This window comes from Balaenoptera musculus, chromosome 1 (genome assembly GCF_009873245.2).
Source record: "Balaenoptera musculus isolate JJ_BM4_2016_0621 chromosome 1, mBalMus1.pri.v3, whole genome shotgun sequence".
Taxonomy (NCBI): Eukaryota; Metazoa; Chordata; class Mammalia; order Artiodactyla; family Balaenopteridae; genus Balaenoptera; species Balaenoptera musculus.
In genome coordinates, this window is record NC_045785.1 from 163,258,254 (window position 1) to 163,281,941 (window position 23,688).

General features: G+C 46.7%; 1 protein-coding gene across 1 annotated transcript in view; it reads left to right on the forward strand.

The window, feature by feature from the left end:
• Window positions 1–23,391, forward strand: part of CAPN8 (calpain 8) — a 73,375-nt gene extending 49,984 nt beyond the window's left edge. Inside the window, 10 exon segments of the mRNA XM_036827564.1 lie at window positions 303–545; window positions 2,942–2,953; window positions 4,145–4,213; window positions 6,726–6,783; window positions 8,338–8,402; window positions 12,061–12,129; window positions 12,579–12,657; window positions 21,126–21,242; window positions 22,061–22,119; window positions 23,106–23,391. Of these exon segments, the coding sequence (XP_036683459.1) occupies window positions 303–545; window positions 2,942–2,953; window positions 4,145–4,213; window positions 6,726–6,783; window positions 8,338–8,402; window positions 12,061–12,129; window positions 12,579–12,657; window positions 21,126–21,242; window positions 22,061–22,119; window positions 23,106–23,129 (795 nt within the window). The 3' untranslated portion in view covers window positions 23,130–23,391.
• Window positions 23,392–23,688: the final 297 nt, after the last annotated feature.

A 23,688-nucleotide genomic window follows, 5' to 3' on the forward strand; every position in this document is an offset into this window, starting at 1 on the left:
CACACACTGAGCACACCTGCTGTCCAATCCTTCATTTAAGCGGGAAGAGGGCAAGGGGTCTGGCCAAGGTCAGTGGCGTAGTCAAGGCCAGTGCCTCAACCTGGGCCGGGCCCCCAGAAAGTGCTCTGAATGCAGTTGATGATGGACACATGGTGAGTTCACGACAGAATCCAAGGCTTCCTGATTCTCAGCCCAGGGTTAAAAAATCAACCGTCCCTAAATTAGTGCGATAAAACCCAACTCTGGGGCCTTCATCTTCCAGGATTTCACAAGACATTGACCCTGACTGTTGCTTTGCACAGCTGGAGAGCCACACGGATGAGCACCTGGGCCGGGACTTCTTCCTGGGCCACCAGCCCGCCGCCCGCTCCAGCACCTACGTCAACCTGCGCGAGGTCCCGGCACGTGTGCAGCTGCCCCCCGGGGAGTACGCGGTGGTGCCGTCCACCTTCGGGCCCTTCAAGGACGGCGACTTCTGCCTGAGGGTGTTCTTGGAGAAGAAGGCCAAAGCCCTGGGCGTGTCCTTTCCCTCCGGGGTGGCGGGGGTGACAGAGGGACCCGGCTCCGCGCAGGTGCAGGCCCTGCCGCTGTGCGGGACCCACCCCCGGCTCCCAGGAGAAATTTGTAGAGCACTATAGATCTCAAGGGTGCTTCACTAGGTGTCCCGCTCCTGCCCCTACACATTGGTCTGTAGGACATGGGGGAGTTTTCCTTAAAAAAGGTCAAGGCTAGAGAGAAAGGGCACCAGTAACAGCCCGGTTAGAGCGTTTTCCTTGCAGCAGGGATGGGCAATGCATAGAGGAGGATCTAGATGAGAGCACCGCCTCTTCCCCTTACACACACCACACACACACACACACACACGCGTGCGCACACACACACACACACACACACGCCACAGGAATAATATCTTCAGGGGACTTAAGACTTTATAGGAGACAGGAAGAGCCATTGCCCTTGCCTTCAAGAACTTCTGTCTTCCTCCCTCCAGAAATCTCCAAGACTTGGACAGCTGGACATTTAAAGGGCCTGCTTGGAATGGGGGAGGGAAAAAAAAAGCAATTGAACAAACACACTAGAGAAGGGTTGCAAAGATGCTGTCAACATGTAATATGACAACAGTAAAATAATACCTGTTTTTGCCAGGTTGCCTTACCATTTTCAAAGCGTTTTCATGTATATTTTCTCAGGGCAACAGATAATTCCACTACGTTAAGGTCCTTGAGAGCAAGAACCATGTCTTGTTCACCACTACATCTCAGACACAGATACAGAACAGTTCCCAACATGTGCCAGGTGTCCAGTAAATATTTTTTTGAAAGAGTGAACGAACTGAAGTACCATTTGCCATACCATGTATGCGATCATTTAAAAGCATCTTTCTCCCTGGTATCCAAAAGCTCCCCTGTGTGCAATGACATAGTGGTGAAGTACCTGCTATGTACCCGTTTGTGCCCGTGTCCATTTTTTCTTTCACTTTTTTTTTTAAATATTTTTTTTAAATTATTTATTTATTTATTTGTTTTTATTTATGGCTGTGTTGGGTCTTCGTTTCTGTGCGAGGGCTTTCTCTAGTTGCGGCAACCGGGGGCCACTCTTCATCGCGGTGCGCGGGCCTTTCACTATCGCGGCCTGTCTTGTTGCGGAGCACAGGCTCCAGACACGCAGGCTCAGTAATTGTGGCGCACGGGCCCAGTTGCTCCGTGGCACGTGGGATCTTCCCAGACCAGGGCTCGAACCCGTGTCCCCTGCATTGGCAGGCGGACTCTTAACCACTGCGCCACCAGGGAAGCCCTCTTTCACTTTTTAAAAATAAATTTTTATTGGAGTATAGTTGCTTTACAATGTTGTGTTAGTTTCTGCTGTACAGCAAAGAGAATCAACAATACATATACATATAACCCCTCTTTTTTGGATTTCCTTCCCATTTAGGTCACCACAGAGCACTGAGTAGAGTTCCCTGTGCTATGCAGTAGGTTCTCATTCATTATCTATTTTATACATAGTAGTGTACAAATGTCAATAGCAATCTCCCAATTCATCCCGCCCCCCCCCTTCCAAGGGGGGCTTGTACTTTTCCTATGCTTTGATATTGCATGTTTTCATGTATAACTTGTGTAATTTTTATAAATACAGTATTTTAATATCCGCATGATTCCTAGGTAAGAAGGCCATAAAGTTGCTTTAATAGAATCCTCGCTATTACTGCAGTTGACTTCTATAGCCAGGACCCTCCCAGTCCCTGAGGAAGAACACTAGATCTGGAAGGCAGGAATATTAATGCTGGTGGTGTAGAGCTGGAGAAGGTGGGTCTGAGCAACCAGATCAATCCGCAGCCCTGAGATTTATCTTTACTGAAATGTATGGCTCTAGTCTATTTCTTCCTTTTTTAGAGATTTTTTTTTGATGTGGACCATTTTTAAAGTCTTTATTGAATTTGTTACAATATTGCTTCTGTTTTATGTTTCGGTTTTTTGGCCATGAGGCATGTGGGATCTTAGCTCCCTGACCAGGGATCAAACCTCCACCCCCTGCATTGGAAGGTGAAGCCTTAATCACTGGACTGCCAGGGAAGTCCCTCTTTCTCTCTCTTTCTCCCCCCCACCCCTTCCCTTCCTTCCTTCCTTCCTTTCTTCCTTTCTTTCCAGTTCATACTTATTTTCCCCCAGAATAATAGAATATTACTCTAGGTTCAGAATTTGTAGACTTCACACTAGATTCAGGTTATCGTATATTTTATTACATGGACAATATAAAGCTTTTATATTTTATTACATGGACAATATAAAGCTTCTACAAAACCACTTTAAAATCATACATGTGTGATGAGAAGTATTTATCATTTCTTCTAAAAACTTTAGATGTATCTTTGGATTTACTCTTCATAAATGTAAACAGTATGATAGGCATTAAAACCCTCGTGTTATCGACGAGGAAGCAGAGCCCTGGCGAGGTTGAGTTGCAGTAGGATGCTGAGAGCAGCTGCTCTGGGGGTCAGACTGGTGGGCGGTGAAACAGCGCACGAGCTTGACTTTGAATCCTGCCTCCACCATGTACCAGCTGTGTGATCTTGGCCTGTTACTTAACACTTTTAAACCTCAGTTTCTCCATCTGTGAAATGTGGATAGCAATGAGACCAATCTCATAGAGTGCTCATGAGTATTAAATGAACCAGTCTATGTATAGTACCTGACAGGTAGTAAGTGCTCAACAAAGGTAAGTACTGTTACTACTGCTGCTACTCTTAGTAGTACAGTATCATTGGGCCAGATCAGGCCTTTTGTACTTCTCTGAGTGATGGTTTTGGAAGAAATTGACTTGGTTTTCTGAAACTCTTCAAGACATCTGGGAAACGTGTGACTTTTCCTTTTCTGTCTGGTGATGACAGTTGAGGAGTTTCATTCCATTTTGCAAAGAGCCCATGGTCATATCAGAAAGTCTCTGGACAGTCATTCATATAATGATTAGCAATTTTCGAAGGACTTTGACACACATTAGTTCGCATCTGATTCTCAAATGACCCCATGTAACAAACCTAGTTAATTTAATACTGGACTTGAGGAAATGGATGTCAGAGCCCTGTGATGGGGTTTCATAATTGGTCAGTGTGGTGTTTGAACTCCTGTCTTCTGGCTTTCAGTTCTGCTGTTTCCACTAGGCTGTGATTTTAACTCCTTTTTAATCATGTTGCTATTTCAGAATCTGGTGAAAGCTAAGAAAACAGATGTTAACGTTACTCCCAATTTTCATGCAATATCGGAAGTTCACAGACCCCTTGAAGGTCATCAGTGAATCTCTTAGGAGCCCACAGACCCAGACTGAGATTCTCTACTGTCCGTGTTGCCACCGATCTCTGAAAGCATTTCAGGGTTGAAATCAGAAATTCAGGGCTGGTGGGGATCACTTCCTCACATCGCTGAGAGAGGAAGCCCCTAGACCCCTGGACCTTGCTGGATGGAGAGCTCCTGGGGCCAGGACCTTGGACCTCTCCTGTTTACTGCCACGTGCCCCCATCCAGCCAGTGTCCGACACACGACAGATATGCAACAGATGTAGTGAATGACGAGCGAATGAATTTTAAATCTTCGTCTTTCATTCTCCTCAACGAGTCCCATCTTAACTTTGCAATTGCCCTGCCTTTTAGCCACACCCCAGTGAGGTGGATCAAGAAGACGGCCAGCTCAGGAGCCTGTTTGAGAAGCTTGCAGGGAAGGTGAGTAGAGGGCATAGGCAAACTCCCGGACGGGCAGGAGAGTGATCTGGAAAGCTCAGCTCACCTGAGTGTTTCCCCTTGCATCTCCGTGAGTATAAACGATGAGGCCGCAGGTCTCCGGTCCCCCAACTCTGTCTGTTGCCACTTCCTGTCTTAAACCTGAGGCCTTTCCTGAATAGCTGGGGAGAGGAATCTTGGGAGCAAGGCCACTTTTCTTGCTGTGTTGACTGCTTTTTGAGAAAACAGAAAATCCAAATCTCCAGGTCCTGCCAAAAGCCTTTCTGTGTGTAAATTGGCCCTGCGGATCAGAGCCCTGACTTTATAAAAAGCGGGGAGGCAAAACTTCCCTATATCAATATCCGTCAGAGATGAGGGGAATCGCTCAGCCCAGGTGGCAGGCGGCTCAGTTAACCTGGCCTGGGATTAGTGTTCACCGGTCCGCCGCCCTGCCTGCCCTCAGGGACACCAGCGGAGCTTGGGCTGCGGAATTCAAGTTGGCCCAGGTGCCGGCACCGCTCAGGGGCCCATGGAGCCAGGGGAAGACGCTGGTGTGGCCCATGCTCCTTCCCTCCTTGTCCTGCTCACTTAGCTTATTGTGATTCCTCACTTATGTGAGGCCATAAGTCAGGGCAGACTCAGGGCTGCAAGTGTCACAACTGGCCCCATAGATACAGTGAATGCACGACTCTTTGAAGGATAATAAGATTTTACCAAAGGGCCTTGGAAGGCATCCGTCATCTTGGGCTGCCATAACAATGTACCGCAGACTGGGGAGCGTATGAAACAGAATAAACAGAAATTTATTTCTCACAGTTCTGGAGACTGGAAGTCTGAGATCAGGCATGGCTGGATTCTGCGGAGGGCCTTCCTCTAGCTTGCAGACTGTTGAAGTCTCACTGTGTCCTCACGAGGTGGAAAGAGGGTGAGGGATCTGTCTGGGGTCCCTTTTATAAGGGCATTCATCCCACTCAAAAGGGCTTCACCCTCATGACCTAATCACCTCCCCAAAGTCTCTCCTCCTAGTACTATGACATTGGGGATTGGATTTCAACATATGAATTTTGGGGGACACAAACATTCAATCCATAACAGAAGAGGAAAACAATGCTCTCCACCCTGCAGGGAAGCTCAGAGCCACTTTCTAGACTTAAGGATATAGTAGAAGAAAATACATCAGAATCTTTGCAGAAAATAAAACCTGGGAACAAAATTCCTTTAGATAGCCATTAAACAAAGTTTTGCAAAAATGAGTCAATCTGTGTTTTAGATGGGCGCTCAGACCAGTGTTTTCGCTAACAAAACCTTGTTGCCTTAGCTGCCAAGGGACCATATTTTATTTAGAACATCAAGGCTGATAACAAAGTAAAAGTTCCTATTTGTATAGTTCTTCATGTACCTTATCTTTTCTGTCCTGCCTGGTGGGACAGTATCGGTCACTATCCCTGCTCTGCGGGTGAAGGGTCAGGCACAGAGAGTTAAGGAGTTTGCTGGGACACAAGGCCCAGTGAGGGACAGGCCAAGATCTCAACATCCCATTCTTGGCCTGGAGGCTTTTCAGAGGGTCCCCAGGTCTTACTATTGGGACTGACCGTGCCGTGCCTGAATGAGGCCAGCTGTGCTCACAGGCAAGGCTGCCCTGTGCAGCTCCCACCTCCCTGGTTTCCAGTAGAATAGCCTGGGCCTGGCTGGTGGAGGCGGGGAGAAGTGGGGTCCCATGGGGACAAGTGATAAGACCACACCTCACCAGAGGAAGTGACTTGGCTAAGGTCACATGGGGAGTAAGGGACGGAGTCACGACTGGAACCCAGACCTCAGTCCAGCGTCCCTTCTCTGAGCATCATTCATCGTGCTGCCCGAGGTCTGCCCTCCAGCTCAGAGTTAAGGGACGAATCGTCCTGCTGGCTCAGTGTTTATCCCAAATGCACGTGGGAAATCCTACTCCCCTAAATCTCTACTTCCAGTTTGAGACGGGCTATGCGTGAAATAGCAATTCCCATAGGTGCAGTGGGGAACGCGGGCACTTTGGGGTGAGACAGTCTTAGGTTTCTGCCACTGGTAGCTGGGAACCCCCAGCAGTTACATCACGTGGAAGTGACAATTACGTGGTGAATGTATATGGTGTTTAGCAATCGCAGTTTGCTTAACTCTAACATGGGTGCAGAGCTGTTGTGAGGGTTCGAGGATGTTCCACATCAGGCGTGTGGCCCGTCAGCACTGGCTCCTGTTATTGCTTCTTGCCCTGTCTTGGTCTTGGGTTAGGCAAGCCCGGAGAAAGGCAGCAGGCACCGTGTGCAGCCTTCTGCAGAAGGTGTGCCCCACTCACGCCATTAATATACACTTCCCACCGGGCTATGGGGGCCCCAGAGAAACTGTGAATTGGAGTTTTTTAAAGATGTCACAGCCTTTTAAAATCATAGAGTCAGTGGACCTGGTGTCTGACTCTACATGAATTTAATGTCTTGAAACGCTTGTCAGGGCCTGACGTGATTTGCATTTGGGTTCCTCTTTCTAGGATTCTGAGATCAGTGTCAATGAACTCAAGACGGCTCTGAATGAGATGTTTTCCAAATGTAAATTCTTCCTTGGGGCTTTTCAGGAAGTCTGGGAGCGTAAGAGAGATGCTGAGGGGGGGGGGGCGGTAAGGATGGGTGCAGGCACTGGGTCAGGGGCACTGCAGATGGGGACAAGGGGCCTTTGGCCTCTGACCCGGGGCCCTGGTTCCCTCTGGGCTGGAAGAGCGTCCAGCAGGTGTGAGAGGCTGGAGCGGAGGGGTGCTGGGCTGGCTGAAGGCGGGGCTGGTGCTGGGGCCAACCGGCCCTGCAGGAAAGTGTCCTGAGTCTTGGGAGGAAAGAAGTTGGGCTGAGAGTAAGTGAAATTTCCCCCCCCAAATTAATAACTTTGATACTGTGGGAAACCGCGCAGCTTGAAGATCTTGTTCTGTAGTGCATCCCTGGGGAAAGCGTGTGGAGGGGAGGATTCTGACTGTCCTAGATCGTGACAGTTCTCCATCTTTAGACTTTAGCAAGCCCCGGGGGGCTGTCAGAGGATCAAACTGCACCCAGGCTGAGGAAAGGCCTGCTCCTTCCCTCTGAACCGCAGCCCCATGTGAGATGGCACGGAGCTGGCTTCTTGCTGGGCCCAGGGATGGGCCAGGTTCAGGCTTCCGCCTGGTTGAGCTATGGGCATGTTCACCCATGGCAGCAGGACAGGGGGTGAGCATGCAGGATGCAGGGGCAAGGCCGGGGGTGAGCCCACCCGGGGCTGAGCAGCTCCCCAGGGCTCAGAGCCCAGGCCCAGGCTCAGAGACACCCCGCCCCGCTCCAGCTCTCCCTCCTGCCTTGCAGAGAAAGAGCCCAGGGAAGAGGAGAGGATTTGCAGGGTCTTTGGCTCCTTCCTGCCTTGGCTCTCAGGTGTGGGCAAGGTGAGTATGGGGCCAGGGATGGCTGTAGCTCCCAGGAGATACCTGCAATTTAGCAGTAAGGATAACAGCTGCCGTTTGAGAGGCTCTGTTTGAGAGGCTGTCATGGTTGAAAGCTTGGGCTATGGAGACGGGTGGCCTGCGTTTAAATCCCAGCTCTGCCTGGGTCGTGTGATCTTGAGCAAATTATTTAACCTCTCTGGGCCTCAGTTTCCTTATCTATAAAATAGGGATGAAAGTATCTACCACATGGGGTTATTTTGAGGAGTAGAAGTACAGTGCTTAGAACAATACCTAGCCAATAAAAAGTTAGCTGGTTTATTAAGAACTTGCCATATACCAAGCCCTGTGCTAGGAAGTTCACTTACACTATCTCCTTTTATCCCCAATTAGCTTTGGGGGCAAGTACTGTTCTTATTGACGGAGAAAGAAACCGAAGCTCAGAGATATTAGTTTGCTGAAGTCCCGGTGGCTTGTGAGTAGCAAAGCTGGGGTTCAGACACTGAACCCCGATGCCGGTGCCCACCTGTACCACCCACAGGGGGCCCTGCCCAGGAGCCCGCCGGCATGCTCTCTCCTTTTTGTGGCGCTCACATTTGGCTCCGTACTCTGGCTGGCGTCCTTGGTGGCTTCCTACCAGGGAGATTATTTCCCCTGCCTTCAGATGATCCTGATTCCCTCCCCTCTTTTCTATTTAAATATTTAGGAACAGACGTCAAGTTCGATGGATTCAACATCAGCACTTGCAGGGAGATGATCAGCCTGATGGATGTATCCTTTAAATGTCACATTATTTTTACTCGGATCCTGATTTTCGTGACTCCTCCACCTTTCCCAGTGAGATGGAGGCAAGGGAAAGAGGGAGAAGGGAACCAGCATTTTCTGAGCACACGGCAGGTACTTGCTTGAGCTGTAAAGAAAAATGTCATCTCATTTTTGCTCCTCAGTAAGCTCGAGATGATCTGTTTTACAGGTGAAGAAACTGAGGTGTGCCGTGTTGACGTGACTTGTTTAAAATCCTTTCATTCAAAGACCGCAGCTATGTGGCATTTGTGACCCTCCTCCTGTTCATCACAGTATTCCTCCCACGAGGCTCCTCCCTCCTCCCTCTCCCCGGCTCTTTCTATCCCCGTCTGTCTTTGTCTCCCAGTACTGACATGGCCACCACCAGTAGTTGAGAAATATCACACAGGATAAAACCTGCTTGTCACTCTGACCCAGTTTAACCCTCGCTGTGTATTGAAGAATGAGTAAGAGACTTGGGGAGGGGGCTTCCCTGGTGGCGCAGTGGTTGAGAATCTGCCTGCTAATGCAGGGGACACGGGTTCGAGCCCTGGTCTGGGAAGATCCCACATGCCACGGAGCAGCTGGGCCCGTGAGCCACAACTACTGAGCCTGCGCGTCTGGAGCCTGTGCCCCGCAACAAGAGAGGCCGCGATAGTGAGAGGCCTGCGCTCCGCGATGAAGAGTGGCCCCCGCTTGCCGCAACTAGAGAAAGCCCTCGCACAGAAACGAAGACCCAACACAGCCAAAAATAAATAAATAAATAAATAAATAAATAAATAAATAAATAAATAAAAAAGCATAAACTTTGATATCTGACCCGGGATTTAAAAAAAAAAAAAAAAAAAAAAAAAGAGACTTGGGGAGGAATGGGGAAGGTTAGGGCATCCTAGGTGGAAGGAACAGTTTAAATGAAGCGCAGAGTGGGGAAGTGTGGAACGTCACTTACTTGAATCTTGGCCCAGGTTACCGTTCTCCATGGCGCTGCTGGTGAAGGTGATTTCTTTGAAAACTGGAGCCTAGGAGGGTGCTTCTCAGTTCTGAGGGCTTCTTCCGTGATAAGATCTGATGACCTTTGGGGCGGGAGGAATGAACTGTACTTACGCGGTAGTCATGCAGAGGGGTCCTGGTTAGCCAGCACGCGTGTGCTGCCCTCTGCTGGGGGTGTCAGCCACGGAGAGCGGGTGCTATCCTTGTGGTCCCAGAGCTTCAGATGCTGGGACTCTCCAGCCCTGTGTCCTTCTGTGAGGTCTGCATGGTCCACAGTTTAATTAGTGAGCCACAAAGAACTGTTAAGCGTCGATTCATTTTTCTACAGATAGTTCCTTGATTTCCGAATCATTCTTCTCAAACCTGCCTATAGACTTTAACTTAGATTTGAGGGTGACCTTGTAGTCGCTCACTCATTGTTCCCAGCGGTATTTGCATTCTCATGGCTCCAGGAGGACCGTGACCCAGTCATTCTTCAAGAGGGTCCGTTCCACGGTTTGGATGCTTTGGGGCAGTGGTTCTGAACCAGGATATGCAGCAGAGCTGCCCATGGAGCCTTGTGTAAATATAACAGCTTTATTGAGATATAATTCACATACCATCCAATGTACATCCAATGTACAGGGTACAGTTCAATGGTTTTTAGTATATTCACAGAGTTGTATAAACATCACCACCCATTTTAGAGCATTTTTATCACCCCCAAAAGAGACCCTGCACCCATATTAGCCGTCACTCACCTTTTCCTCTCAACAACCTGAAACCCTCTGCCCTACAACAACTTTGTCTTTATAGATTTGCCTGTTCTGGATATTTTCATGTAAATGGAATCATATAACATGTGGTCCACTATAGCATGTGTCAGCACTTAAAAACCATGGGGTTTTAACAGTCCAGTTGCCTGAGTCTCACTCCCGGAGATGCTGATTCATTAAGTCTGGGATGGGGCCTGGGAGTCTGCAGGCAATTCCATCTGGGATTGAGGATTACACTGGTGCTCTGGGACAAGGGCTTTGGAACAGACAGGAGTCCAAGTTCTGGCTCCACCACAGTTATTGAATGCTCTGAACCTCAGTTTCTTCTCCTGGAAAATGGAATAACAATATGTAGCTTGTGAGGATGAAATGAGATACAAATATACATGGGACTAGCTAGACCAGAGCGTTAGCCCTCTTTGTAGACTACTCTTCTCAGGTATGTTGGTTGAAGTATTAGGATTTGAAGGCTGTGGTGCATCCAACACTCAGCGCGGATCGTGGAAATAAGGACACAGACTTTCTTAAAGGGTGAGGTTTATACTCTTGGGTGTAAACATGACTTTTTGTTTAGCTGGTTGAAGGAGGTGGGAATGATGCTCTGTTTCAGAATTTTAACATCTGAGCTGTAACACACTGGTGTCTGTTGATTAGTTGGGATGGCTGAGAAAAGGGTAGCATTTCAAAGAGACTGAACTACATGAGGGTAGGGACAGATCAAAACCAGCCCCCCAGGTCGAGCCCAGTGCTTAATCAATATTGCTGGACACAGAGAATTGCACACAACCCCTGGCCTGTTTGGGTTGAGCAGTGGCCTATGAGCCAGCTGTGCTCCTGGGTCCGTGTCCCAGGGTCCCAGGAATCAGTGCTGAGAAGCTCAGAGCTCCCTCAGGGCACCAGACAAACATGTGTAGACCGTGTGGCAGAGAATCCCAATCCTGTGCTCCTGAGGACTCTTCTGATAACATTTAAAAAAAATTTTTTTTAAATTTTATGGCTGTGTTGGGTCTTGTTTCTGTGCAAGGGCTTTCTCTAGTTGCGGCAAGTGGGGGCCACTCTTCATCACGGTGCGCGGGCCTCTCACTATCGCGGCCTCTCTTGTTACGGAGCACAGGCTCCAGACGCGCAGGCTCAGTAATTGTGGCTCACGGGCCTAGTTGCTCCGCGGCATGTGGGATCTTCCCACACCAGGGCTCGAACCCGTGTCCCTTGCATTGGCAGGCGGATTCTCAACCACTGCGCCACCAGGGAAGCCCCACATTTTTTTTTTTAATATTTATTTATTTGGCTGCGCCGGGTCTTAGTTGTGTCACGCAGGATCTTCGTTGCCGTGTGTGGGGTCTTCGTTGCGGCATGCGGGATCTTTAGTTGCGGCATGCGGGATCTTTAGTCGCGGCATGTGAACTCTTAGTTGTGGCATGTGGGATCTAGTTCCCTGACCAGGGATCGAACCCAGGCCCCCTGCATTGGGAGCGCAGAGTCTTAGCCACTGGACCACCAGGGAAGTCCCTCTGATAACATTTTGACATCAACTATCAATGGCAGACATTTAAATCTGGAAGGGAATTTACTACAGACCATAGAGCTCAACCCCTCAATGACCCAGGATGACGAGGGTGCTGGATGCTAATGAATGGAGGGCGTTAGGCTCCTGACTTGCCCTTTGCTCCTAGCTCTGTACCTGACCTCGAAGGAGGGCCTTGGTGAGTGTTTGACTCTTTAATCTTTATTTGAATATGTCTCCCACCAACCTTTCCCACCGTGACCCCCAGGGCCCTGCTTACTACAGACACGGATGTTCACTGAGGTCTTAAGACACTCACTGTGCAAGGTCACAAGAGAACGAAATCCTAGAGCATGTAGAATCTGGGCTTGATCATGCTGGCCTTTAACCTGCTTAGAGCAATGGGACAGACACCTTGGGGCTGGTGGAATTCAAGACGCTCTGGTTGAAGATTCAGAAGTATCTGGTAACCCCTCTCTCCCTGTTGTGCATACTCTGGGCTCTTGTCACTGGCCTCTGTTCTGTTTCTAGCCCCTCGCCTTCCGTGACACCCATTCCTGATATATTTCCTGTCCTGGTCTGACTAGATCCTTCATCATGGTCAAAGGCAACAAACCTGGGCACACTGTTCAAGAAGGACTAAGGAGGCAATGAGAGATTGCCAGTGCTGTCAACGGAAGTGCTGTCAATGTGCCAGTGCTGTCACAGGAAGTTCCCCTGTTCACGGGGCAAAAGGACTAGCACCGGCCCTCAGCCCCAGCTCTTATTTTTGTTCTGGAAACTTCTTGGGAGGAATCAGTGAAGCCTTCTCTGAGGGTGTCCCTGGCCTTCTGAGGAAGTGGTGGGGTGGAGGGAGATGGTTCTGCAGGGGCCACAAAAAGCTGTTTTCTACCTGGAATTTTTCTCCTGCTTTAGGAGATCTATCGGGAAACTGATTATAACCACTCGGGGACCATTGATGCCCACAAGATGAGGACAGCCCTCAAGAAGGCAGGTGAAGACACATCCTGTAGACAAGGTCTTGAGACCCAGATGTGCTCATTTTTTAATTTAATTTTATTTTTTTAATTAATTAATTAATTTATTTATTTTTGGCTGTGTTGGGTCTTCGTTTCTGTGTGAGGGATTTCTCTAGTTGCGGCGAGCGGGGGCCACTCTTCATCGTGGTGCGCGGGCCTCTCACTATCGCGGCCTGTCTTGTTGCGGAGCACAGGCTCCAGATGCGCAGGCTCAGTAGTTGTGGCTCACGGGCCCAGTTGCTCCGCGGCATGTGGGATCCTCCCAGACCAGGGCTCGAACCCGTGTCCTCTGCATTGGCAGGCAGATTCTCAACCACTGCGCCTCCAGGGAAGCCCCTATTTTATTTTAATTTTTAAAAACTTTTATTTATTTATTTTTAACATTTTTATTAAAGTATAATTGCTTTACAATGGTGTGTTAGTTTCTGCTTTATAACAAAGTGAATCAGTTATACATATACATATATCCCCATATCTCTTCCCTCTTGCATCTCCCTCCCTCCCAGCCTCCCTATCCCACCCTTCTAGCTGGTCACAAAGCACCAAGCTGATCTCCCTGTGCTATGTGACTGCTTCCCACTAGCTATCTATTTTACATTTGGTAGTGTATATATGTCCATGCCACTCTCTCACTTTGTCCCAGCTTACTCTTCCCCCTCCCTGTGTCTGTGTCCTCAAGTCCATTCTCTAGTAGGTCTGCGTTTTTATTACCGTCTTGCCCCTAGGTTCTTCATGACCATTTTTTTTTTTTTTAGGTTCCATATATATGTGTTAGCATACGGTATTTGTTTTTCTCTTTCTGACATACTTCACTCTGTATGACAGACTCTATGTCAATCCAACTCACTACAAATAACTCCATTTCATTTCTTTTTATGGCTGAGTAATATTCCATTGTATATATGTGCCACATCTTCTTTATCCATTCATCTGTCAGTGGACATTTAGGTTGCTTCCATGTCCTGGCTATTGTAAATAGAGCTGCAATGAACATTGCGGTACATGACTCTTTTTGAATTATGGTTTTCTCAGGGTATATGCCCAGTAGTGGGATTGCTGGGTCGTATGGTAGTTCTATTTGTAGTTCTTTAAGGAACCTCCATATTGTTCTCCATAGTGGCTGTATCAATTTACATTCCCACCAACAGTGTGTGAAGGTTCCCTTTTCTCCACTCCCTCTCCAGCATTTATTGTTTGCAGAGTTTTTGATGATGGCCATTCTGACCGGTGTGAGATGATATCGCATTGTAGTTTTGATTTGCATTTCTCTAATGATTAATGATGTTGAACATTCTTTCATGTGTTTGTTGGCAATCTGTGTATTCTTTGGAGAAATGTCTATTTAGGTCTTCTGCCCATTTTTGGATTGGGTTGTTTGTTTTTCTGATATTGAGCTTCATGAGCTGCTTGTAAATATTGGAGATTAATCCTTTGTCAGTTGCTTCGTTTGCAAATATTTTCTCCCATTCTGAGGGTTGTCTTTTCGTCTTTTTTATGGTTTCCCCTGCTGTGCAAAAGTTTTTAAGTTTCATTAGGTCCCATTTGTTTATTTTTGTTTTTATTTCCCTTTCTCTAGGAGGTGGGTCAAAAAGGATCTTGCTGTGACTTATGTCATAGAGTGTTCTGCCTATGTTTTCCTCTAAGAATTTTATAGTGTCTGGCATTACAGTTAGGTCTTTAATCCATTTTGAGTTTATTTTTGTGTATGGTGTTATGGAGTGTTCTAATTTCATTCTTTTACATGAAGCTGTCCAGTTTTCCCAGCACCACTGATTGAAGAGGCTGTCTTTTCTCCATTGTATATTCTTGCCTCCTTTATCAAAGATAAGGTGACTATATGTGCATGGGTTTACCTCTGGGGTTTCTATCCTGTTCCATTGATCTATATTTCTGTTTTTGTGCCAGTACCATACTATCTTGCTTACTGTAGCTTTGTAGTATAGTCTGAAGTCTGGGAGCCTTATTCCTCCAGCTCCGTTTTTCTTTCTCAAGATTGCTTTGGCTATTCGGGGTCTTTTGTGTTTCCATACAAATTGTGAAATTTTTTGTTCTAGTTCTGTGAAAAATGTCAGTGGTAGTTTGATAGGGATTGCAGTGAATCTGTAGATTGCTTTGGGTAGTATAGTCATTTTCACAATGTTGATTCTTCCAACCCAAGAACATGGTATATCTCTCCATCTATTTGTATCATCTTTAATTTCTTTCATCAGTGTCTTATAATTTTCTGCATACAGGTCTTTTGTCTCCTTAGGTAGGTTTATTCCTAGGTATTTTATTCTTTTTGGTGCAATGGTAAATGGGAGTGTTTTCTTAATTTCACTTTCAGATTTTTCATCATTAGTGTATAGGAATGCAAGAGATTTCTGTGCATTAATTTTGTATCCTGCAACTTTACCAAATTCATTGATTAGCTCTAGTAGTTTTCTGGTAGCATCTTTAGGATTCTCTATGTATAGTATCATGTCATCTGCAAACAGTGACAGCTTTACTTCTTCTTTTCCGATTTGGATTCCTTTTATTTCTTTTTATTCTCTGATTGCTGTGGCTAACACTTCCAAAACTATGTTGAATAACAGTGGTTAGAGTGGGCAACCTTGTCTTGTTCCTGATCTTAGTGGAAATGGTTTCAGTTTTTCACCATTGAGGACGATATTGGCTGTGGGTTTGTCATATATGGCCTTTATTATGTTGAGGTAAGTTCCCTCTATGCCTACTTTCTGGAGGGTTTTTATCATAAATGGGTGTTGGATTTTGTCAAAAGCTTTCTCTGCATCTATTGAGATGATCATATGGTTTTTCTCCTTTAATTTGTTAATATGGTGTATCACATTGATTGATTTGCATATATTGAAGAATCCTTGCATTCCTGGGATAAACCCCACTTGATCATGGTGTATGATCCTTTAAATGTGCTGTTGGATTCTGTTTGGTAGTATTTTCTTGAGGATTTTTGCATCTATGTTCATCAGTGATATTGGTCTGTAGTTTTCTTTTTTTGTGACATCTTTGTCTGGTTTTGGTATCAGGGTGATGGTGACCTCGTAGGATGAGTTTGGGAGTGTTCCTCCCTCTGCTATATTTTGGAAGAGTTTGAGAAGGATAGGTGTTAGCTCTTCTCTAAATGTTTGATAGAATTCACCTGTGAAGCCATCTGGTCCTGGGCTTTTGTTTGTTGGAAGATTTTTAATCACAGTCTCAATTTCAGTGCTGTGATTGGTCTGTTCACATTTTCTATTTCTTCCTGGTTCAGTCTTGGAAGGTTGTGCATTTCTAAGAATTTGTTCATTTCTTCCAGGTTGTCCATTTTATTGGCATATAATTGCTTGTAGTAATCTCTCATGATCCTTTGTATTTCTGCAGTGTCAGTTGTTACTTCTCCTTTTTCATTTCTAATTCTATTGATTTTAGTCTTCTCCCTTTTTTTCTTGATGAGTCTGGCTAATGGTTTATCAATTTTGCTTATCTTCTCAAAGAACCAACTTTTAGTTTTATTGGTCTTTGCTATCATTTCCTTCATTTATTTTTCATTTGTTTCTGTTCTGATCGTTATGATTTCTTTCCTTCTGCTAACTATGGGGCTTTTTTGTTCTTCTTTCTCTAATTGCTTTAGGTGTAAGGTTAGGTTGTTTATTTGAGATGTTTCTTGTTTGTTAAGGTAGGATTGTATTGCTATAAACTTCCCTCTTAGAACTGCTTTTGCTGCATCCCATAGGTTTTGGGTCGTCATGTTTTCATTGTCATTTGTTTCTAGGTATTTTTTGATTTCCTCTTTGATTTCTTCAGTGATCTCTTGGTTATTAAGTAGTGTATTGTTTAGCCTCCATGTGTTTGTATTTTTTACAGATTTTTTCCTGTAATTGATATCTAGTCTCATAGCATTGTGGTCAGAAAAGATACTTGATACAATTTCAATTTTCTTAAATTTACCAGGGCTTGATTTGTGACCCAAGATATGATCTATCTTGGAGAATGTTCCATGAGCACTTGAGAAGAAAGTGTATTCTGTTGTTTTTGGGTGGAATGTCCTATAAATATCAATTAAGTCCATCCTGTTTAATGTATCATTTAAAGCTTGTGTTTCCTTATTTATTTTCATTTTTGATGATCTCTCCATTAGTGAAAGTGGGGTGTCAAAGTCCCCTACTATGATTGTGTTACTGTCGATTTCCCCTTTTATGGCTGTTAGTATTTGCCTTATGTATTGAGGTGCTCCTATGTTGGGTGCATAAATATTTACAATTGTTATATCTTCTTCTTGGATTGATCCCTTGGTCATTATGTAGTGTCCTTCTTTGTCTCTTGTAATAGTCTTTATTTTAAAGTCTATTTTGTCTGATATGAGAATTGCTACTCCAGCTTTCTTTTTTCAACCCCTCACTTTCAGTCTGTATGTGTCCCTAGGTCTGAAGTGGGTCTCCTGTAGACAGCATATATATATGGGTCTTGTTTTTGTGTCCATTCAGCCAGTCTATGTCTTTTGGTTGGAGCATTTAATCCATTTACATTTAAGGTAATTATTGATATGTATGTTCCTATTACCAGTTTCTTAATTGTTTTGGGTTTGTTATTGTAGGTCTTTTCCTTCTCTTGTGTTTCCTGCCTAGAAAAGTTCCTTTAGCATTTGTTGTAAAGCTGGTTTGGTGGTGCTGAACTCCTTTAGCTTTTGCTTGTCTGTAAAGGTTTTAATTTCTCTGTCGAATCTGAATGAGAGCCTTGCTGGGTAGAGTAATCTTGGTTGTAGGTTTTTCCCTTTCATCACTATAAATATGTCCTGTCACTCCCTTCTGGCTTGCAGAGTTTCTGCTGAAAGATCAGCTGTTAACCTTATGGAGATTCCCTTGTATGCTATTTGTTGTTTTTCCCTTGCTGCTTTTAATATTTTTTCTTTGTATTTAATTTTTGATAGTTTGATTAATATGTGTGTTGGCGTGTTTCTCCTTGGATTTATCCTGTATGGGACTCTCTGTGCTTGCTGGACTTGATTAACTATTTCCTTTTCCATATTAGGGAAGTTTTCAGCTATAACCTCTTCAAGTATTTTCTCAGTCCCTTTCTTTTTCTCTTCTTCTTCTAGGACCCCTATAATTCGAATGTTGGTGCATTTAATATTGTCCCAGAGGTCTCTGAGACTGTCCTCAATTCTTTTCATTTTTTCTTTATTCTGCTCTGTAGTAGTTATTTGTACTATTTTATCTTCCAGGTCACTTATCCGTTCTTCTGCCTCAGTTATTCTGCTATTGATCCCTTCTAGAGAATTTTTAATTTCATTTATTGTGTTGTTCATGATTGTTTGTTTGCTCTTTAGTTCTTCTAGGTCCTTGTCAAACGTTTCTTGTATTTTCTCCATTCTATTTCCAAGATTTTGGATCATCTTTACTGTCATTATTCTGAATTCTTTTTCAGGTAAACTGCCTATTTCCTCTTCATTTGTTAGGTCTGGTGGGTTTTTACCTTGCTCCTTCATCTGCTGTGTATTTCTTTGTCTTCTCATTTTGCTTAACTTACTGTGTTTGGGGTCTCCTTTTTGCAGGCTGCAGGTTCGTAGTTCCTGTTGTTTTTGGTGTCTGGCCCCAGTGGCTAAAGTTGTTTCAGTGGGTTGTGTAGGCTTCCTGGTGGAGGGGACTAGTGCCTGTGTTCTGGTGGATGAGGCTGAATCTTGTCTTTCTGGTGGGCAGGTCCACATCTGGTGGTGTGTTTTGGGGTGTCTGTGACCTTATTATGATTTTAGGCAGCCTCTCGGCTAATGGGTTGGGGTTGTGTTCCTGTCTTGCTAGTTGTTTGGCATAGGGTGTGCTGCACTGTAGCTTGCTGGTCATTGAGTGGAGCTGGGTCTTGACGTTGAGATGGAGATCTCTGGGAGATGTTTGCTGTTGGATATTACATGGAGCTGGGAGGTCTCTGGTGGACCAATGTCCTGAACTTGGGTCTCCCACCTCAGAGGCAGAGCCCTGACACCTGGTTGGAGCACCAGGAGCCTGTCGTCCACACAGCTCAGAATAAAAGGGGGAAAAAAAGAAAGAAGGAAAGAAAAAGATAAAATAAAATAATTAAAATTAGAAACAAAAATAATTTAAAAAAATTTTTTAAAGTAATTAAAAAGAAAGAAAGAAAGAAAGAAGAGAACAACCAAACCAAAAAACAAATCCACCAATGATAACAAGTGCTGAAAACTATACTAAAAAAAAAAAAAACCAAATAGACAGAACCCCTAGGACAAATGGTAAAAGCAAAGCTATACAGACAAAATCACACACAGAAGCATACACATACACACTCACAAAAAGAGAAGAAGGGAAAAAATATATATATATCGTTACTCCCAAAGTCCACCTCCTCAATTTGGGATGATTCGTTGTCTATTCAGGTACTCCACAGATGCAGGTACATCTAGTTGTTTGTGGAGCTTTAATCCGCTGCTCCTGACACTGCTGGGAGAGATTTCCCTTTCTCTTCTTTGTTTGCACAGCTCCTGGGGTTCAGCTTTGGATTTGGACCCGCCTCTGCATGTAAGTCACCTGAGGGCGTCTGTTCCCCGCCCAGACAGGACGGGGTTAAAGGAGCAGCTGACTCGGGGGCTCTGGCTCACCCAGGCCGCGGGGAGGGAGGGGTACAGAGGAGGCGGGGCGAGCCTGCGGCGGCAGAGGCCGGCGTGACGTTGCACCAGCCTGAGGTGCGCAGTGCGTTCTCCTGGGGAAGTTGTCCCCGGATCATGGGACCCTGGCCGTGGCGGGATGCACCGGCTCCCGGGAGGGGAGGTGTGGAGAGTGACCTGTGCTCGCACACAGGCTTCTTGGTGGCGGCAGCAGCAGCCTTAGCGTCTCCTGCCCGTCTCTGGGGTCCGCGCTGATAGCCGCGGCTCGCACCAGTCTCTGGAGCTCGTTTAGGCGGCGCTCTTAATCGCCTCTCCTCGCGCACCAGGAAACAAAGAGGCAAGAAAAAGTCTCTTGCCTCTTCAGCAGTTCCAAACTTTTTCCCGGACTCCCTCCCGGCTAGCTGTGGTGCACTAACCCCTTCAGGCTGTGTTCACGCCGCCAGCCCCAGTCCTCTCCCTGCGACCGAAGCCCGAGCCTCAGCTCCCAGCCCCGCCCGCCCCGGCGGCTGAGCAGACAAGCCTCTCGGGCTGGTGAGTGCGGGAATCTCTCCGCTTTGCCCTCCGCACCCCTGTGGCTGCGCTCTCTTCCGTGACTCCGAAGCTCCCCCCTCCGCCCCCCGCAGTCTCCGCCCGCGAAGGGGCTCCTAGTGCGTGGAAACCTTTCCTCCTTCACAGCTCCCTCCCACTGGTGCAGGTCCCGTCCCTATTCTTTTGTCTCTGTTTTTTCTTTTGCCCTATCCAGGTATGTGGGGAGTTTCTTGCCTTTTGGGAGGTCTGACGTCTTCTGCCAGCGTTCAGTAGGTGTTCTGTAGGAGTTGTTCCACATGTAGATGTATTTCTGATGTATTTGTGGGGAGGCAGGTGATCTCCGTGTCTTACTCTTCCGCCATCTTGAAGCTCCTCCTTCCCTTTATTTATTTTTGACTGTGTCGGGTCTTAGTTGCGGCACACAGGATCTTTTGTTGTGGCGCGTGGGCTCCAGAGTGCGAGAGCTCTGTAGTTGTAGTACGCGGGCTCTCTAGTTGTAGCGTGAGAGCTTAGCAGTTGTGGTGCATGGGCTTAGTTGCCCTGTGGCATGTGGGATCTTAGTTCCCCAACCAGGGATCGAACCTGCGTCCTCTGCATTGGACGGCGGATTCTTAACCAATAGACCACCAGGGAAGTCCCCTAGATGTGTTCATTTTATTTAGTTTTAATTATTTTGAAAATATTTCTTTATTTATTTGGCTGCACCAGGTCTCAGTTGCGGCATGCAGGATCCTTAGTTGCAGCATGGGGGGATCTAGTGCCCCGACCAGGGATTGAACCCGGGCCCCCTGCATTGAGAGCATGGAGTCCCAACCACTGGACCACCAGGGAAGTCCCAAGATGTGCTCATTTTAAACATTCTTAACATGATGGTTGCTAATGACCATCAGCGGTAGTTACCTTATATGTGACAACAAATATTTGTTGAGCACCTTCCTTATCCGGGGAGGAGGGAATGTTGCTGGATTCTTTAGACTTTTTCCAAGGACTTTGCCTGTTACTGGGAAGGTGACAGCAATCACAGGGGACGGGGCTGTGAAGGGGATGGGCAGGAGATGCCGTCCCCTCACCTTCCCTGTTTTTTCTTGCTGTGGCCAATATGATGCACAGCTGAGTTAGTGCTGGAGCTACAGGCCTTATTCTTGGATCAGGGAGAAGGCTCATCCTGTTGAGGATTATCTAAAAGGAGACTGATTGGATGACCAGACCCTTCTGGTATCTTTTGAAGGGGACAGCGTCAGGCCTGAGTCACCCCTGACTTCTGCTGTAGACAGGGCCGAGCCCCCCACTGCACCTATAACCTTGGTCCCACTCTGCCCATAGGTTTCACCCTCAACAACCAGGTACCGCAGACCATCGCCATGCGGTATGCATGCAGCAAACTTGACATCGACTTTGACAGCTTCCTTGCTTGTATGATCCGCCTGGAGACCCTCTTCAGTGAGTCACTCTCTCCTTTAACCCTATCTCATTTCTCCTGAGGTGCGCAGAGGGGCAGGGGGCAGGGCCAGCAAGCAGAAGCAGACAGGCTTCAGAAACTGTGGCATCCTTGGGGGAGGGGAAGCAGAAACTAAAGGGGCTGAGGAAGCCCAAGCTGGCCACGCCCAAGGTGCTGCCCTCTCTGGGAGGTTTAAAAAGATTGTTGTGCACCTACTACATGCAGTCACTGGGCCAAATGAATGAGTCCCAGCAACGGTCCTTAAATGGCTTTTAACATCTATGCCTCCATGGGGATCATATTGAGAGCGTGTGTCACCTCCCAGGGAGGGAAGAGGGGTCCCCTTCTGGAAGCCTATAGATGGCCTAGTGCCCCCTTGGACTCATGCTAAGGTATCATATTAAGGGAGGGAGTTTTCCTTCCAGTGAGGGCTGGGAAGTGTAAATTCTAACGGGGAAAAGTCAGTGACTGGATTACCCACAAATGGGGCAACCACCTCTGTTCCACGACCCCATCCCCTACCTCTGTTGAAAGAATTGCAAGTTTCTAGAGCTTCTGAGGGTGGAGATGGCAAAAGGACCTTCTCTGCTCACATCTGGAAGTTTGTCTAATTGGGCAGGGCGACATCTGCTGTCTAAAACCCTCACCCTGGGCACTGGATCCAGATCTAGCTTTTCGGGGTCCCTGAAGCTGAGTGGGAGCTGGGAAGGGTGCAGGGGCCGGGGGAAGGTACCAGGTGGGGTGGACACAGATGGCTCCCTGGCTGTTCCAAAGTCCAGGAACATCCCCATCTGATTTCATTCCTTCTCTGGCATTCTAGAACTGTTCAGCCTTCTGGACAAGGACCAGAATGGCATTGTCCGGCTCTCTCTGGCAGAGGTAAGTGGTTTTGATAAACTGCTTGCTGATGGTACTTAAACATTCTTGGATGGTATTGATGCCGAGCGCTGTTAATTCACACTGACTTGTCTTATTTCCATGCGGATACAACGCATGTTCTATGGCAGGCATTGCCAGGAGGAGTGTGATTGTCATCAATCTTTCAAATATTTTTATTTATAATTATTATTATTGTTGTTGTTTTAAAGATAAAGCGACAGTTACATTTCAAATCATTTCAAGGATGCAAGCTCTTATTAATTTGGATGTAATTGTGGGTGGTAGGTACAATTTAAAGTGCCTAACTTTTAGGACCAGGCATCTTTGATTGACGTATAGAAGGATATCAGAAACAAAGAATTAAATTGCAACAAGGTAGAGTGCAGATGCAAAATAAATGGGTGTAAATTACTGTGTACAAAGCCCATAATGTCTTACGCTGACAACGACGTGCCCTTCCCCTGTGGAGGGCTGCAGCCTATGCAGCAGGGCCTTTATTGGCCTGTGGGGATGCAGGTGTGGGCATGTCCTGAGGGGCCAGGCCAGGAGGCATTGCCCTTGACCTGCTTCTCAGGCAGAGGAACTAGAGCATCAGGTTATTCCTGGCCCTGCCTAACTGTCTGGGTACAACCACTTCTTTTCTTCTCAAGAATGGGAATGTCATTGACCCCTTTCAGTGATCTAGGGAAGGCCTTCCTGGAAACATGTCTGTGGATGTCTACAAACACCCGCTCAATAGTGTTGAACCTGAAACTTTTGGAAGTCCCTTTGGGGCTAAGCTTTTCCTAAGTTACTTTTCCATGGGGCTCTGGCTCAGGGGGTGGTGACCTAGATAAGGCCTTTCTTGCTTCCTCCTGTTGAGCAAGGCACTTACTGGAGGACACAGCTAGAACAAGTCATACCATGTGAGGCAGGAGAGTGCCTCTGGAACAGTCACACCAGCTCCTGAGGACCCCTGAGCTCACCCCGATCTCCTTCTTTTGCAGTGGCTGTGCTGTGTGTTGGTCTGACCCAGGGTTCTGGACATCAGTGACGCTCCCTGCCAGCCTGCCTGCCTCTTTTCTCCCTTTCTTTACAGTTTTGTGAACATTTATCCTCAAGGGGGCATTCACTCGTTATTCATCTCTTCCTTGCTGTTTATTTTTCCCTGAGATCCTGGCCTGTCCCACTGGAGCAGTCCGGGGAGCCCAAGATCTCTTTCAGCAGCATTTAAGCTGATCCCAGAGCAGAATGGAGAGACAGAAATTAATTAAAGTTGTGGGCCAAAATGGTTTCTGCCTTCCTCTAGTGATATGTAATCTGGGGGGTGCCCTGGGGTGTTTCTGCTTTAGAAAAGATGTTCTTGAGCAATGATGCAGCCCAAAGCTGCTGAAAGATGGGAAATGTGGGTGAATTTCTTGGAGGAAAGGCCTGCTATAGATTAAACTGCCTCCGGGGACTGCCTTCAGGAAAGGAGCTGCTCCCGCCCTTCCGAAGAGGGTGTAGGGAGGGTCTGTTGGGGGGAGAGGTCTTTCTTCCTCACACGTAGATGGGAGAAATTGCTATACTGCAGGTCAGCATGGGCTAAAG